Source organism: Populus alba, chromosome 2 (assembly GCF_005239225.2).
Source record: "Populus alba chromosome 2, ASM523922v2, whole genome shotgun sequence".
NCBI classification, from domain to species: domain Eukaryota; kingdom Viridiplantae; phylum Streptophyta; class Magnoliopsida; order Malpighiales; family Salicaceae; genus Populus; species Populus alba.
The window spans coordinates 10,692,950-10,709,654 of NC_133285.1; the positions used below are offsets into that span (position 1 = coordinate 10,692,950).

General features: G+C 34.5%; 2 protein-coding genes across 6 annotated transcripts; both read right to left on the reverse strand.

The window, feature by feature from the left end:
* Positions 1-351: 351 nt before the first annotated feature.
* Positions 352-7,344, reverse strand: LOC118044455 (uncharacterized). 4 transcript variants are annotated; one of them, XM_035052736.2, is made up of 14 exons: positions 6,767-7,341; positions 6,348-6,662; positions 5,940-6,119; positions 5,704-5,839; positions 5,076-5,410; positions 4,220-4,349; positions 3,847-3,975; positions 3,680-3,724; positions 2,617-2,693; positions 2,216-2,312; positions 2,018-2,107; positions 1,658-1,711; positions 887-952; positions 352-809 (listed from the first exon to the last, which is right to left on the reverse strand). In XM_035052736.2, the coding sequence occupies exons 1-14, from the start codon at positions 7,147-7,149 to the stop codon at positions 654-656; spliced, it is 2,193 nt and encodes a 730-aa protein (XP_034908627.1). In that variant the 5' UTR covers positions 7,150-7,341; the 3' UTR covers positions 352-653. The 4 variants fall into 4 exon arrangements, 3 of the variants coding, with proteins under 3 accessions (XP_034908627.1, XP_034908628.1, XP_034908629.1); XM_035052737.2 differs by lacking the exon at positions 3,847-3,975 and having other exon boundaries at positions 6,767-7,343; XM_035052738.2 differs by lacking the exon at positions 352-809 and having other exon boundaries at positions 887-967; positions 6,767-7,344.
* Positions 7,345-9,645: 2,301 nt separating this feature from the next.
* LOC118044460 (uncharacterized) lies at positions 9,646-12,829 on the reverse strand. Of its 2 annotated transcripts, none has more exons than XM_035052745.2 (2): positions 12,545-12,829; positions 9,646-11,722 (listed from the first exon to the last, which is right to left on the reverse strand). In XM_035052745.2, the coding sequence occupies exon 2, from the start codon at positions 11,631-11,633 to the stop codon at positions 9,798-9,800; it is 1,836 nt and encodes a 611-aa protein (XP_034908636.1). In that variant the 5' UTR covers positions 11,634-11,722; positions 12,545-12,829; the 3' UTR covers positions 9,646-9,797. The 2 variants fall into 2 exon arrangements, with proteins under 2 accessions (XP_034908636.1, XP_034908635.1); XM_035052744.2 differs by having other exon boundaries at positions 12,512-12,828.
* Positions 12,830-16,705: the final 3,876 nt, after the last annotated feature.

Sequence of the window (16,705 nt, forward strand, 5' to 3'; positions counted from 1 at the left end):
GGAATTATACTTGAAATATCTACGATAACCACGTTAGCATTTCCCATCTTCCCAAGTTTTGTGTGGAGGAGACCCAGAGTAACAGCAGTAATGCTTGAAATTTTAGGCAATGCTTCACGGTAGTCTGTGCAATCAGTTGAACTTGTGGAAAGCTTAAAAGAAAATGTCTATATCGATCAATTAAATCTGGCAGTGAATAGCAAGATGCAAGGGACGGCCATGGAACAGAGGCACCAAATCCCCTCCCCTCTCCAGATGAGTTGTAAAATTGTTTAAAGCAAGTGCCTGGACTGCTTCTCTTTGGTAAAACAAAGAAATGATTGTGGTCAACATGCATTACCACACATTGGATTAAGTTTAAACCAAACTAATTTGATACAAGCTTCAAGTAGAACAAACAAAACCTAATTATCGAAAATGCAGGTACTAATCCTTTCTCTTTTCATGTTAGGCCTTCTCTTTGATTTCTTCTCTTTTAAGAAATTTATTGAGAGAACATTTTGAAAATCGCAAGAGAAGAAGAAAAAGCCCTGCAACTGCCTATAAACTACCTGATGAAGTGTACAATGGCTTCAACGGATAATCTCCACCAATTATCCAGGTGTAGTAAGTACTCTTCTCAAAATGAAACCTTGGATTTGACTTCACTATAACTAACAAAGCAAACTATTCCAGCGTTCTTTAAGAATCTTATGCGCCTTTTCACAAGGAACAGCCTGCAACCTGGTTCCTCTTCCATCAACGGGTGTTTCTATAACAAGGCCTAGCCTAATCAAAGTATTCATTGCTTCTTCAACTGGCATTTCAACCTGCATTCATTCCGACCAATTAAGCAATTAACACCGGTTATCGGCTTTGCTAAATAATACTAGACTCATATGTTTACCTTTACTTTAAACACATCGAACATAAATCTCTCGCATTCATCTCCAACACTTCGGTGACAAGCAACCTGCAGTAATTAGAACTATGGTTTTTCTCTAAACAATAGGAAAATGTTCAAGGAAATAAAAGAAATTCTATGCTCAAAGGCAAGAAATGCTCCTCCTGTTTTTTTGCTTAACGCAAGAACTGTTCTAAAAAAAGGCTGCATGTGCCGTGATGATAGGCAAGGAATTGTATCTGCTATGAGAATTCCAGATAGAAATATTAAATGCCAATTCCTAGATGAGCCTAAACAATGCTAAAACCAAAAATATCAAAAAGCACAGCACAGGTTTTAGATCATATAAAATTTCTCAAAATGCTATAAAAGACTAGGTTTCTTGATTCATCATTGCGGAAATCTCTAGTCAATAAATCAGCAAACACTGAATCCATGTGTGCTTTTCCAGGAATGGCAATTAACTTGCCCTTTATTAGTGCAGATGATCTCATTATGCTGCACTGAACTTCACTTTTGTTCTTGTACGAAATATTCATGGTAAATAAAGTTGGTTTATGCATCCATGTGTACTGTCCTCACTCATCCAATTAAAAATGGGATAAGATAGAAACACCATCAAGCAACTCAGAATACTCCAACACCAAATCCTATACCCCCTAGAGTACTAATTCTACTTCTACCACACAATGATCAAATGCAAAAAGCTGACAGGATTAAAATGTATGCATAAATTCAACATGGAAAACTTAAGAAGGGATAGGATGGGCAGACCTGTCCATTTGTTTCTTTAAGCAGGATCGCGTATGCCAATATGGCTTCCTTATACTGCATTTAGTAGTTTTCAGAGAAATGAAAAATTAAATAAGAACACTAGGAAAATACAAAACACATTGTATTATAGAATACTATGCAAGCCGAGCTCATTGACCAAATGACGAGGGAACAAAAAGAGCAGCAGTAATTCAAAGACTTCAAATAATTCTTCTATAGTTGAAATCAATTTGTGAATCGAATTCTCACATTCGTATACCACTAAAATAACAAGAAACTAGAATATCAACTGCTCTAAGTGCTATTTTATGTCTGCATTTATGGAAAGCATAAAAAAGGAATATCGAAAGAGTTTCTCACTTGCTGCTGTTCAGAAGCATCGAGAAGGAAATGAACTGAGCCAAAGCCACTTGCCAGTGTTTTCTCGTAAAGCGTTTTGTTAACCAGCAGCTGTAATAAAAGATTCCTTTAAGAAATTATAACTATCTCTCAGCATATATTATATGTACTTGTAAAATTTAGATGATAATAATCTTGGAAATTGCACAGAAAACTGACTTGATATCTATCCCATGTCTGTTTGTAACCCAAAGCCACACGAGTCACATATATTATCAGAGCAGTGATAGCAACTACATCAAGAAATATTGCCGATCTGCATTGCATAGGAAATTATATGCTATCAAGATTATATGAATCCAACTTCAAAAAAAGTATTAAAAAACTTCAAGCACTGCCACTGATTAGAAAGAGAGGGGGTGGGGGAGGTTGTTTTATAGAATTATGACGTGCGGCAGACACTACGAAAATGGATATTGAATTCATGTTCCTTTTCATCAACCCACACTATGAACTCGCACATCACAAAACATAATTGCACCTTTAGATCCACATTTAACTTTTGCGCCAAATGCTACCATTTCAAAAAACAATCATATGACCACCAAAAACACACATACGGGGAAGATAAGATCTCAAATTTGTAGTTTATGAAGTATGCCAAAAGTCCCAATATCGTAGCTGCATCCAAGCGTACCTACAGATCCACAATAGTTGGTCAAGAAGCTATTATTTGAAAGGATGGCTTCATGGAGTAAAATCCATAAGCACATCTAGAATATGTTAGTCATTTGGCTCAACCAATAAATTACATCCAGTCAACAGACAAAGGCCCATCAACTGCCTCACATAATTTTACATGGTGTTTTGAGCATCCACATCAACATACACTTCTCTTTCTAGTAGAGACGGGACACATCAAGTACATTTCAGAATAACCTTTTATCTCCAAATGTGAATGAAGTAATGCTTTTCTACAGCAAACCTGCTATGCTAGGACAGCAGTCACCCCGCACGGAAATCCCAATGTTTAATGTAACTCATCCAGAAAGATAAGGGAAATGAGTTAGGGCCAAAATGTCAACTCTACTCTGCGTAAGCACAGTAGCACTTCAATCAGTTTCCATATACCCATATCAGCTTATGTATTGAAAAATAATGTAGTAGCTGTGAAACTCAGCATCAGCAAGATGATAGAGTTAATCAAGGCTATTCAGCTTTCTTCAACCATTGAGAAGTCTATTTACTAAGTCAATTACGGTATTAACAAGATAATATGCTATGACAGAATGCTAAACAGAGTTCCTCTCATTTATGCACACACAACATTTAAGGGGAGAACTGTTGTTAATTTAAGGTGGATTCAGACTTTCAGCAGGTTAAAGGGCTGTCACTCTCATTTACACACAAAATTTAGGAGAAAGAACTCAGCATATTCAACCATGCTAGTAAATCAACATCCACAACACCTTTCTGTAAAAAGAATAATTATAAGGATAGGAAAACATAATCAATGGCAACAAGTAATATCAAATATCGGTCTGCTAGAGTAACACAAGCATGATACCAGATAATACTAGAATAAACACAGGCTGCTGCTTTGAAAAGCTTCAGTAGATAGTATTCATATTTTTGTTTTAGAAACTCTATAATATGTAAAAGAGGGATTAAACCTGCACATACCGTGTCAATGATACGGAAAGACAGCTTTTTGTGTGGAAAAACAACCTACAAATTGTTTAATTACAATGTGAAAATCATATGCAAACAGTTGAATCATCAGTAACTCAAGAAACTAGAACAAAATGCGAGAAAGCATCAACAGATATTGCAGTGTCAGAGGTATTTACCGGTAAATCGGGAATGGGAATTCTCTCATAGATCTTTAGCTCCAATGCTGGAACCTCAGCTTTATCTTTAGGATTGCTATCACTTGTTTCCGTGGTATAAAGCAAAATTAATTCTTGAAATGCAGGTTCCTAATCAGGAACATGCAAAGGTTGAGGAATAATAAAAATCTGAATTTCATTAAGGATATCATAGAAACATATTTACCAGCAATACTTCATTTTTATTTACAATGTTCTTGCTCTTGCACATGGGCAAGAGATGATATAGCTTAAAAATCTTCATGTTTTTGGTAGATGCTAAGGCTTAAACATCTATCCTTACAAAATACTACATAACAAAAGCAATCGATAAGAAGGGGGAAAAAGTGATTACCTGGAGGACTGACTGAGAAAGTAGTATGGAAAAGGAAGTCTTTAGCATTTTCCAAATATTGTTTCTGCAGTATTTTCTTGTAGCAGGTCTCCATATATCACTAAGTGATATCCTTGATAAGAAAATCGGCCTGAGTGAAAAGATCTTCAATTACTTGACCATTCAGGTGATAATGTCAATCATAAACTACGTCCTACTAAAATAGATAGTCAAATCCTCGTGGAACGTACAAAAGATACCATGGATGTCACGTAAAATGGCATTTATTTTCCAAATTGGCTTTAATGATTCAACAACCTCAAGAAAATTTCTAATCTTGAGGCACCAGCCTGAATTCATCTACAGCTGTTCGAAGACTGCAGTCAAATACTTTCTAATGGCCTTTCTTGTTTAATGATGATAGAATCTTGTGAAGCATAGAAATTCAAATTGTATTTTGATTATTGTTCTGTTTGTCCAAATTACTTGGCAATATAAAGCCTACATCTAGTAGCTTACCCCTATCAGAACCCAGAAGTCATTTAAATTCACATAATATCAATGGATAGCTGTTTTTGCGAGACAAGCCCATGGTGTTAAACAGGCAAGATTCATGCAGAGTCAAGTTACAGTCAATCACTTAAACCAAAAGGATAGCTAAATTTGTGACAAGTAGTAATGAAGCTAGTTTGGTACTAAAGCATCATACTTTTCCTCATACGTTAATAGCATTGCGCACTCAGTCATGCCAATTACTCTTAGCTAACTTCAGACAATTTTTTCCACACAGCAGAACGAAAATGGGAAAAAACGTAAGCTCATACGCAGTAGAAGATGGCTACTGTAAGAAGAGAGAGAAAATTCAAATTCTACAAACCTTAAACGAGGTTCAGAAGCATTACTATAACTGTCAAGTTCAAATGGCTTTTCCGGCAAAGGAGGTAGAAATCCAATCCATGTGAGCAACTTCCTGAAGAGCCTTCCACGGGGTCCAACAGGTGACAGAAAACCTTCATACCGACTTACCGCCCTCTGTGCTGCTAGCCAAATTGGAAGTTCAGTATCTGATAGTTGGTCAATCTCCGGTGGATTATCAGAAGCTTGTTCATTACTAAAATACGATTGCTGAAAAAGTGACAGTTGCTCAAGCCAAGGTGTCATTTTCTTAATCCAATCTTGTACTTCATGGCTCTCAAAAGCATTTCTAATAGCCTGTCCCAAGGAACACTTAGTGAGCTGAATTATGGCAACAAAATAACAAAGTAGAAACCACTTAATGGAGATAACTCTTGCAGAACTGCAACTGCGTTTACACAATCTTTGACTGACTTCCTTCAAAGATTAACTGCCCAACAAGTTTGGAAATCAAGATTTTTGGTTTTGCCCCTCAATATCAGAGAAAATAAAAGGAATATTTGACCAATTTTATCAATTCTTCATCGATTCACACATCATGCAGTTGGTTTTTAAAATACTATCAGAGAATTCATGGGAAAGGCAACGACCTCTTTTATCCATATGCCAACTTTCCCCACTGGTTTTGATATAAGGAAGAAAATACCCTGCAGAAGCCTGGACTGAACGTAATCCAACTTTTCAACAATTAGCAGACCTTTCTGCCTCTCAGTTGCATAGCCCCTCCTGTAAGGAATATCACCTTAGAAGTAAGCAGATTGCAAATATTTTGTATACCGGAATACTGACTGCTGCAGCACTCTAACTGAAACTAATACACAAAAACCTGAAGATTATTGCATTGGATTCAGATGCTTTCTTCCAGTCCACGTATACTGGCAAAGTAAGGAGGTAATCTGAGTTCAAGGCAGATGTCAGCATCAAATCCCCAGCTGATAGTTCTTGAAACTGAGCATTATTAAGAAGTTGCATAAAAGAACGCTGGAAGCGGGTGGCAACAGCAAGTCTACAAGCAATTTTGCAAAAGGAATTACACACACAGACACAAGACAGGATAAAGGATGAAATAGCAACATAAATGTTAAAACCAAAAAATTAACTGACAATCCTAAACGTATAGATCATGGGACTCTAATCCATAAATATATGGAGACTGAAGAAAATCTTTTCTGCAAATCATGTTAATTTTGACCGTTTTAAAAAATGTTTTAATTAAGAATAGCCTGCAACAGACCTGCACTCTCCATTAGAACATCTCTTGGCGTTTGTTACTGGAGAACTTAAAAAGTTTCTCAAGTCTAGACCATAATCAAAATGCAATGGTCTATCAACTTCAGTCTCCTCTTCTAAGTTCCCCACGCTCCCGTTTCCGTTGATCTTATTGCTAACTGAGCCAGGATTTTCCCTGTCAGCCGCCTCTCTTCCATCTGAACTACCTGATTTCTCATCACTTGTCGCTTCATCATCAATGGAATGAGTAAGTGAGTAATCTGTCCTCATTTCCTCTAAAATACTTTTGTGTTCTGCGTGTAGAATAGAGTCCAAACACCTGCAATTAATCCATCATAAAATTGAAGATTAGTTGAGAAATAATAATAATTATTAAGGGAAAAAAAAAAAAAGCAATCAACTGAGGCAGTGTAATTCACTCACGAAGAAAGAAGAAGGAACTGATTAGCATCATCATCTTGAGAGTCGAATAACTTCAATAAAACAGCATCCAAAAGCTCTGCCTTGGAAACGGGTATGTGTTTCTCCCTGCTCACTTGTATTTTAGAAATCCCTCTCTCTTCTTCTTGGTCTCTTGGAACAGGATCATTTTCATCATTCTGTGTTTGTAATCTAAAGATCTCCCTCGATTCTTCTAAAGGCTCCTGAATTGATAATTCCTGAAGTCTCAAAGAAGAGCAACAGCAAGGATATCTGGAGGTAACAGTAACCTTCTTAAACACCGAATGGCGAGAGCGAGGTGGCGCCAACGAACGTGGAGATGACAGAGCGGTGGTGCCACCGGTGAAATTAGGAAGAGATAACATGGATAGCCAACCTCCGCTATCGTTGCTTTCGGTGGCTTTGATTTTTACATGACAAGTGAAACGGAGTAATGGTACTTTACTAAAAGGTACAAGAAGATGGAGGGAAATGGCGGTTGGTTGGATGGTTGTGAGAGAAGGGAAATTTTAACGGTTGGAAGTATGTGGCGCACACGCGTGGGTGCTTTCCTAACCAAACCTCTTTGCCCGCAATCCATTCCTGGCTGGATAAGGTGATTCGGGCTTGCTGTCGTTTATTGATCACAACCAGAATCTGTGTGTAAAACGTTAATCCTCGTGGATCTTACTTTCTAAGCCCACCATTAGTAAGGAAATGGAACCCTAATTATCAAACAAACAAAATCTGATTTTTTGATTCCTCTTGTACTTAATAATAATAATAATCCTTTTGTCAAAACATCTTGGTAAATTTATTTAGGCCCGTTTGTTTGCTGGAAAGTAATTTTCTTTTAAAAAATGAATTATTTTATGATGTTTGGTAGTGTAATGGAAAATAAATTGAAAAATATTTTCCAGTGTTTAGTTATGTTATGAAAAATGAACTGAAAAATAACTTATTAATGTTTTATTTTTCTCAAGTTTATTAAAATAATAAGAAACAAATCTTACAAATTAAAAAGTTGAATGAGAATGAAATTGAAAAAAATATATAAATTTCATAAATTATCTCAAATAAAATAAATAATAATCAAAATAACAGAGATCAAATCTAAAAAAAATAAAAAATAAAAAAATTTAAATAATAATAATTAACATTTCTTAAATTATTTCAAATAAAATAAATGACAATCAAAGGAATGAGAATCAAATTTGATAGATAAAAAATTTCAATAAAAAAATAATAAGAAAAAAATAAATAACAATTATAAAAAATGAGGACCAAAGTTAATATAAAAATTAAATTTTAAAAAATAAATTGAAAAATAAATATTCAAACAAAATATATATAGCAATAAAAAATTTGAGAACTAAAATTGATATATTTAATAAATAATATGATATTTTAAAAATTTTAATAATTTTTGAAAAGTATTTTTTATTTAAAATTTTTAAGAAAATATTTTTTTGAAAACAAAGTTAAATTTTTTTTAATAGCAAACAAAGCGTTAAGAACAAGCAAATTGACCGAGGTTCAGGCCTTTGCTTGGTTTGTGAAACACCACGTTAGGCAAGATAAGAGAGCACCCCTTGCCAACTCGGTTGTATTGTGACGTTCAACACTGCAGACTTGCAGTTGCAGTCAGAGAACGAAAAAAAATTAAAAGCCCTACTTTTAATGTTGACAGCCTATTTGAGGCATCTATTAGCAGTTGTTGACAGCAGAAATCAGGTGAAATCATGAAAATTACATTAAGGATAGCTGTTCTGAAACACTGTAGGGCATTCCAAAACACATGAAAGTGGAAGATACTTTTTATTATGTTTTTTTATATGGAAATATATTAAAATAATATTTTTATTTTTTAAAAAAATATATTTTCAATATCCGAAAAAAATTAAATTTTGATGTAGATTGAAACTCAATCAAAAACACCACCTTGTCTCTAATGGACCAATGCATTCATGAGAACTTATTCTGCTGCAACATAAACACTTCTCAAATTCAACTTCCAAATAAAAAAAAAAAAACAGAAAACCAGTTATTATCCTTCTCTTTCTGGGGGATCATGCAGTGTAAAACTTGAAGCTGCACATATTCAATTTCAGGTAGACAAAATCCAGCCTACGGACAAGTCCTGTGGAGGATGCTGTCTAACAGAGATTGACCAAGTCATACAAACAAAGTTTGCACTAGTACTCTTGAAAAACCTTGCCCCAATTAGCATCCCTATCATTACCAGGGAGTGCGAGGAGACGAGTTGTACTTTGATCAGGACGAGAGGATATACTGACTTACACAGCTTGAAAATAAACTTACAAGAAATGCTCTCACGCGACCACTTTCCAGATCTAGCAGAAACCTTGACGTACATTGACATTGAAATGAAACAACAGCAAATGCAGCCTATATTGATTTCAAAAGAAGTTCATTATTCTCATAATTCACTAGATTGATGTAGAAAGAGATTTCTGGAGGCAAAGAATCATACAACCATAATAAAACTATCTTCACAGTCCACATTAAACCAGATATTGGAGTTATCAAAATGTTCAGCCAATCTGGTTCGAGGAGGCAGGGAAAACTGACTACAATCATGTCAAAGAATCCTGAGCAATGACATGAAACAGAAACAGGATATGAAAACTAAAATATTTCAAATGCATATCACCTTCTCAGCCAGTTTAGACAAGGTCAATCTGGAAATGTTAGTTGGTACCAGAGCTATAAACCAGATAGAAAGGAAATATTTATTTGGCGATGGAATCGTCTGAAGATATGCTAGAACATCACTACTGTAACTTGAAAAGTCAATGTGAAAGTATTTACTACATATGCATGCCCATGCCTATGGTATGTTGGTAGCAGACTCGTGAATATGTTTGCAATGGGATTATCATGAAGATAGGAACCTTTTTTTTCACTACTATACTTCGATTTACACATCTTGAAAAGCATACACTAGAGAGTAATTTTGTGAAAAGCACAAAGAAAATTGGTACTAAAAAGTACCTACTACATTTAATGTTGTTCAAGGTTCCCTGTTCAAGGGCATATCTTTCAACCCCATTAATTTTATCTTCACAGTTTTCACACCCTCCCTAAAATCTTGATCTGATTCTTTTGTAATTGCAGACTTCAGATTAGCATCTGCTGTTAGTGACTTACCAAAGTTTAATGAGTTGGCCTTAGCTAGAACTTTCCTTCGCTTGTACGTCAAAGGCAGTAACTTTTGATCCTTGAATGCCACTGAGACACTGGATTTACTCGATAGCTTCCCTGATTTTCTGACACTGACATCATTCTCACCATTCTTTTGGCGTGAAGAAGACTCCATTAACGTTTCATGCTTATCATTGCCAGCATCTGAAATTGCAGGAACCACTTCTGGAATTCTTGGATAGATTGTGAGATGCTCTTCTTTTAATGGTGCCACACACTGCTCCCCTCCATGATATTGGATACGAAATGGGAATGATTCTAAGGATTTCAGGAAAGAGTCATTAGATTCTCTGTCCACATTTGCCCCCAGATTTTCACCACCAAAGGTATATGGCCTTGCACCCTCTGTATCCAAGGATGACTTGCATTCCTTATTTGGAAACCTTCCCATATCAACTCCAAATAATTTGTGTTTTACCACAACAGAATTTTCATCTAAAGTTGGAAGCGATTCTGGTTTCACATTTCTTGTAGAGCTTTCGGGGAGATTTTGGGTTACTCTAACAATTTCCTGCGGATCTATTAGAAACTGAGGTTGGTCCAGAGTTGAATGAACTCTGTCACCATCAACCTTTTTCCTTAGAAATGGATATTCATACAGGCTACCTGCATTCTGAAAGCATACAGATGCTGGCAAAGGAGAAAACTTAAAATCCCGCATGCCATGAGTCCTGGCTGGAAAGTTTGATTGCACTCCTCTTGGCACAATGTCTGATTGTTCCAGGTGAAGTGGAGGAGCTTTAGGTACTATTTTCAACACTCCCCTGGGCAATGATCGACGTTGTCCCGAGGAGTCAGCCACAACCATCTTTGAATTGTGATTACGGAATGAATCTTTTCCAGATGCCTTCATCTTTAAAACTCCCTTCGGTCTGCAGTATGGAGCTACAATTTTTGTCCTGTTGGTACACAGAAAGGGTGATCTTTCTTTTGCTGAACCCTCACTTTCCACTAGCTTCATCACTTTTGTTTCCAAGTTGTCCACCTCATTTAATAGATGATCATCCTTGGGAGATTCATTAAGATCAAGCACATTGACGCTCTTTTGTTTTCTCCTGTTTTTCCACACAGAAATCTTTTCCTCAATTCCAGGACTCATTCCATACTGATCCCATAACATTCTCATGTTTATAAACGTTTGTATCATCCTGTCATGGTAAGCTCTCAGAGAATGATAATGCTGCTTCCTTTGTAGAAACTGCAAACCTTCTCTGAAGCAAGCCACCTTTGGAGGGTAGAATCCAGCTTTCAATCTTTTCAAAAATTTATCTAGTGGATTCCCAAAATATAGTTCAGTACCATCAAAAAGCTCCTTCATAGTCAGGCAAAATGTCTCGTGGTCCATATCTGGAAGGTAAGCTGACAGGTTGAACCTTTCTTCCTCTGTTAAACACAAATTCCATGTGTCTAGAGATAATATTTCCCTCAAATCTGGAAGATCATAGAGCTCATATGGTATGCTGCAACGCTGACCTTCCACCATACCAAGCTCACAGTTCAATTCAGCAAGTTCACAATCATCTGAATCATTCCCTGAGTCTGCACCCAAAACTGGGTTTTCTCTCATCTGCTTGACTTCACCACTGAAGGAGCAAGAAACTTTATCAGAACTTGAACTCCGATGGCAAATCTTCTGTATGCCCATTGATACAGAAAGTGATGTGAGGACAATCCTTTAGTTACAGGAACATATCAAATCCCAAATGCGAAACTTAATGACCAGAAGTAATGCCCCTGAAGAGAAGATGGACCGTAGTCATCAAAATCAACACAATTTAAATGAGAATTCCTTAAAATTTAAACCCCTTATGACAGAACCTAAGAAATAATTCATCAAACTTCACAAACAAAAGAGAGAGAATATTCTAAATTAAGAACTTCAAAATGCGAAAAAATCTGTATTTTCTTCCATTGAAGCACCCAAAAGAAGAAGAAGAAGAAGAAGTGGTTGAGTAATATGCAAAAACACGATTGCTTTAGTTGATATTTCAGTCCATGATGAAATATGACACATCTCATGTTACCTTCTACATTGCTTGCTGCTATAGTTGATATTTCAGTCCATGATTGCTTTACTAGAATCACATATCCTATGTATTCTTATATAAGAACAAATTGACAATACATGTACACAAGCAAATGCCTCTGCACATTCCAATGTACAGTACATCTCCACCATATTACCAGATTTCATTGGCATGAAACCGGGTCTAACCCAGATCACAAGCAACACAAATTTTGGAGAATCCAATCTTCAGAAACCGGCAAAGAAAGGTGATTGAAACCAAGCAACCAAACAGAAAATGCTTCTTCCTCGTGTATCTATATATATATATAAACTCGCAAAATAGGATGCAACAGAATAATTAGTGGATCAAACCCAACAATCAAACAGCAACCTTCCCAGCCAATTACCCAAAACCATCAACTGATCATTATCACTCGAACAAGGGAACTAGCCAAGACCATCAACAGAGACCAAATAAACGAGGAAAAAGAAAAAACAGTGGGGGAGCATCAAACCTTAAAAGGGCATACAGAGAAGCAACAAAGCACCTGAAATGGAGCTGGAAAATGGGTTTTTCTGTGTCTTTCTATATCAGTTGAAATCTGTTAAAACGGAGACCCAAAATGGGCAAGAGTCCCATTTTCGATCTTGGGGTTAGGATATTTAGCCTGGCATCGCTGTCTTTCTCTCCTGCCCAACTTATTCCTCTTTTTGGTTTTTTTCTTTTTTGGCTTCTTGGCCTTTCTACTGTAGTGTGTAATGTATATGTACAGCGTACATTGGGTGTATCGGAAAAGACCAAGGCCCTTGCCATAATTATCTGAAACAGCAATGTCACTCTTAAATCTCTAACTAATTTGCTTTCATAGTTTCATATAATCCTAGCAGCTCATTTATCGTTAACAGCCTAAACTGCAGGCCGGTTGCCCCCCCACCCCGTGATTTTATTTGCGACCGGTAAGGAGTCACGGGTCAGAGGTCCCAGACCCTTCTGATGAGTGGCCATTGAAGGGCCTACTTGGTGATTCTTCTACTGGTAGAATTTACATTTCAATTTCTAACAGGTTTTTCTTAAAAAGATTTCTTGTTCAAAAATATATTAATATATATTTTTAAAAATTTATTTTTTTTACCAAACACTGCCTAAGAAAATGAAGCTTCAATGATTATATAAACCGGGAGGAATGGTATGTTTAGGATTATAATAATGACAGTGATTTAAAAATTCATATATTTATTTAAAAATATATTAAAATAATATTTTTTAATTTTAAATTATTGTTAAAATTAATATATCAAAATAATTTAAAAAATTAATTTTTAACCAAAAAAAATATAAATTTTAAAGGAATAAAATTTTAACTGTGTTCCCATATACCTCCAAATATTAAAAGAGTTCTCATATAAAAAATCAAATTACGAATAAGCCATCGCAAAATGGTGCAAGGTTGATATTTACGGTGGAAGAAGATTCTCATTAATATTCTCAAGATCACGTCACATCATGATTGGATAGTCAAAATTGAGATAAAGGAAACTGGGGCTTTTGTTAAACTGTTTCACCTTTCTAGCAAAGCATAACTGAAGTAATAATTGGGTTTTTTGTTTTTTTTCGGAGTGTTTGTGAGTGTTGAAAAAATTATTTATTAAAATTATTTTTTTATTTATAAATATATTAAAATAACATTTTTTAAAATAAATTATTTCTAAAATCAATATATCAAAAAATTTTATTTTTATAACATTAAATGATTATTCTCGGAAAGTCTTTCTTTTCATTAAAAATTAAAAAACAAATTATCTCCAAATCTTTTATGTGAAAACACACTATTTTGTTGCTTATATTTTTTTTTTTTGTTATTGACCACCTATATATACAAGGTAAAAAATTAATTATTATATGAAATTAGTAAAGATTACTTCTTTTTATCCTTATATTTCTCTAATAAACAAATAATATAATTAGATTTCAGTGTCAATGATCGAGTTTATTAATATTCTTATCATTGCAAATTCATATTTTGTTAACAATTGTCATTATTCATGGAAAATGAAAAGTAGTATATAATCGACTTTCTCATATTTATCCTAAATAATTCAAATTATATATAAAGTGCTCGAAATTTGCCTCTTTGCCCTAGTACATGTTCGGTAATGCTGTTACATGTGAAGTTAAGATTGAGCCACAAAAATATATGTTTGGTTAAGGTAAAACATGGTTTTGTTTCGGTAGAACTCATTATAAATTGAGGCTGTACCTGAGGTTTAACAAAAGTAACAAAGTTGAGCTTTGTATACAGCAGCTCACCTTAGCTTTTCCAGAACAAAGAGTAATGTGGGGGGATGAAACATAAACAAAAAAGAAAGGTTTAACAGAGGCCAACGCAGGAAGAAAAAGGGGCACCACCGCCTACTTTCTTCTTCGTCGCCATAAGAACTACCTTAAGTCATTGTCGACAATAGCAATAGCACCATCAAAAGGGAGAAAACCGCGCAGGGTAGCCTGCTCTTCTCCTTCTCCTTCTCTTTCTCCTTCTTCAGCTGCATTTCCCCATCTCCAGTGTTCTGCAAAGTGAATAGTGGAGAGTGAAAAACCATATAGGATAGTCTGCTCTTCTCCTTCTTCTTCTCCTTCTCCTTCTTCGGCTACATTTCCCCATCTCCAGTGTTCTGCAAAGTGAACAGTGAAGAGTGAATTAATTCACTCTCCACCATTCATGAATCGGACTAGGTCAGACCCAAATCTAAATACGTTGGGCCGGGTTCAACCCAGTAAAATAAAAAAATCCAATAAAATTTCTCAGATATTGTGTTTTATGCAAAAAAAAAAACTAGTATTTAATATTATTCAGTGGCACTATATAATTATATTAGAAGAAGATCACATGATAACATAGCATTTACAAAATTTGATCGCAATCCCAATTTTATTCCTAATAATATTTTACTTAATATTGTTGCATGCTCGGGAAACCATGAAAACTGTAGTTCTTACCATATAAATTTCATACGTAATGAAATTACAGGTAGTTTAATGAAACAATAAAAAAATACTTTATAAAAAGTATCGTTTATTTCATGATATAATAACAGTAGTTAAATCTACAATATTTCAATTAAAAACCATTAATATTAATATATGTCTTTTTTAGTTATTTTATAACCTTAATTTGAAAAAAATTCTTAACCAAACATATATTTTACTAAATCAATCTCAACTAAAAATTACTTTTTTCAAATCACAACTATAAAAGCTATTATAATTTCAAACATACCCTTAATAGTATTTTAATACATCTTTTTCATGAAATCTCAAATATCCTTATAGATGTCTTTGCAAAGAAAGGTTTCTAAAATTGATCCATTGAATTAATTGAAAAAGATAATTTTTTGTTTTTAAATATTTAATCTTTGCCCTTCCATTTTTCTTTTTCGCACAATCGTAATTTTGTTCCAAATGATCGATCAAGTATTCCTTTAAAAATGACTTTTCAACACTCCTTGCACCTTAAAGGATTTGTCATTAACATTCTCTAATGATCATAATGACCACCAGGAAGTCATGATTTAATTATTTTTATCGGAGTTATTGTTGTCATTGTAAAGAGAGAATTGAAGGTTGTTTTTTGCCGATATTGAAAGTTTATCTATTGATATAGAAGGTACCTATTACCGTTATGTTTTAAAGGTTGAATTGTTGTCTTAAAAGGGACTTTGATGCACCAATGCTGTTGTTTTTTTCTTGCTACACAGAAGGCGCTCTGCTGGCGTGGAGATTATTGTTTTATGTGACTCCTACTGCCGGAATTTCTATTATATTTTGGAATTGCCGATGCTGCGTTTTGAAATTCTTGTTGCTGTGTTTTTCTGTTGTTGTTACATTTGAAGAAGGCTGACTCGTTCTTGAAGGTTGCTATGATTTTCACTGCTATAAAGAGAGTTTTGTTTCTGTTGTGCATGCTTTTTTCAGGAGCAGTAGAAAAGACTTAAAACAGCAGCAAGTTTACACATAATACATGTTAGAAAATAATATAAATTATATTATGAGATTTTATTTAATATTTTAAGTAATTGGATTAAAATGATTCTTTAACATGCATGATATCAGAACTTTGATAACTATGTAATCACAAGTTCAAATCTTATCATTTCTGTTTATTTGATAAAAATTAAAAACTAGACAATATGAACTCGTGCAAGTTTTAAGCCCAAATAGCTTTCATTTGAGAAGTGTGTTAGATAATAATAGAAATTATATCTTGAAATCTCATTTAACAACTTAAGTTATTGAATTAATTGATTTTTTTTTACAATATATAGCAATGTCAACTCTCTTCTTAATAGCCTCCATGGGCTAAATGAATATTGACCGACTAGATCAACAATGTGAAGGAAATGTTAAGATTAGTTCATTATTTATCCAAATGTATGAACAGACTCTGATCTGTCTAAAAAAATTATAATTGGATAAATAAGCTAGATGCACCGAGTAATAAATACTTTAGCCAGCAAGAAGATATATTGTGTTAAAAAGAAGAAATTATTTATTTTGAAATATAGGTTATCATAAGGAGGGATTGTCGAGATAGTGAAATATTTCCTACATTAAAAAAGAAAATGTATATATAATCCTAATCTAACTAGTTAATTAGAAATTATTGAAATCCAATTGTTAAAAACACAAACACTCGAGTATTTAACCTACTAAG

What these genes read in the sequence shown, in the direction of transcription:
- LOC118044455 (XM_035052736.2), bottom strand. Translation starts at nt 7,149, where the DNA reads ATGTTATCTCTTCCTAATTTCACCGGTGGCACCACCGCTCTGTCATCT. An exon ending in CTTTCCGTATCATTGACACG is followed by an intron (nt 2,694 to 3,679) that starts GTATGTGCAGGT and finishes GTGGATCTGTAG; the next exon opens with GTACGCTTGGATGCAGCTAC. An exon ending in TTTGAGATCTTATCTTCCCC is followed by an intron (nt 2,313 to 2,616) that starts GTATGTGTGTTT and finishes TATGCAATGCAG; the next exon opens with ATCGGCAATATTTCTTGATG.
- LOC118044460 (XM_035052745.2), bottom strand. Translation starts at nt 11,633, where the DNA reads ATGGGCATACAGAAGATTTGCCATCGGAGTTCAAGTTCTGATAAAGTT.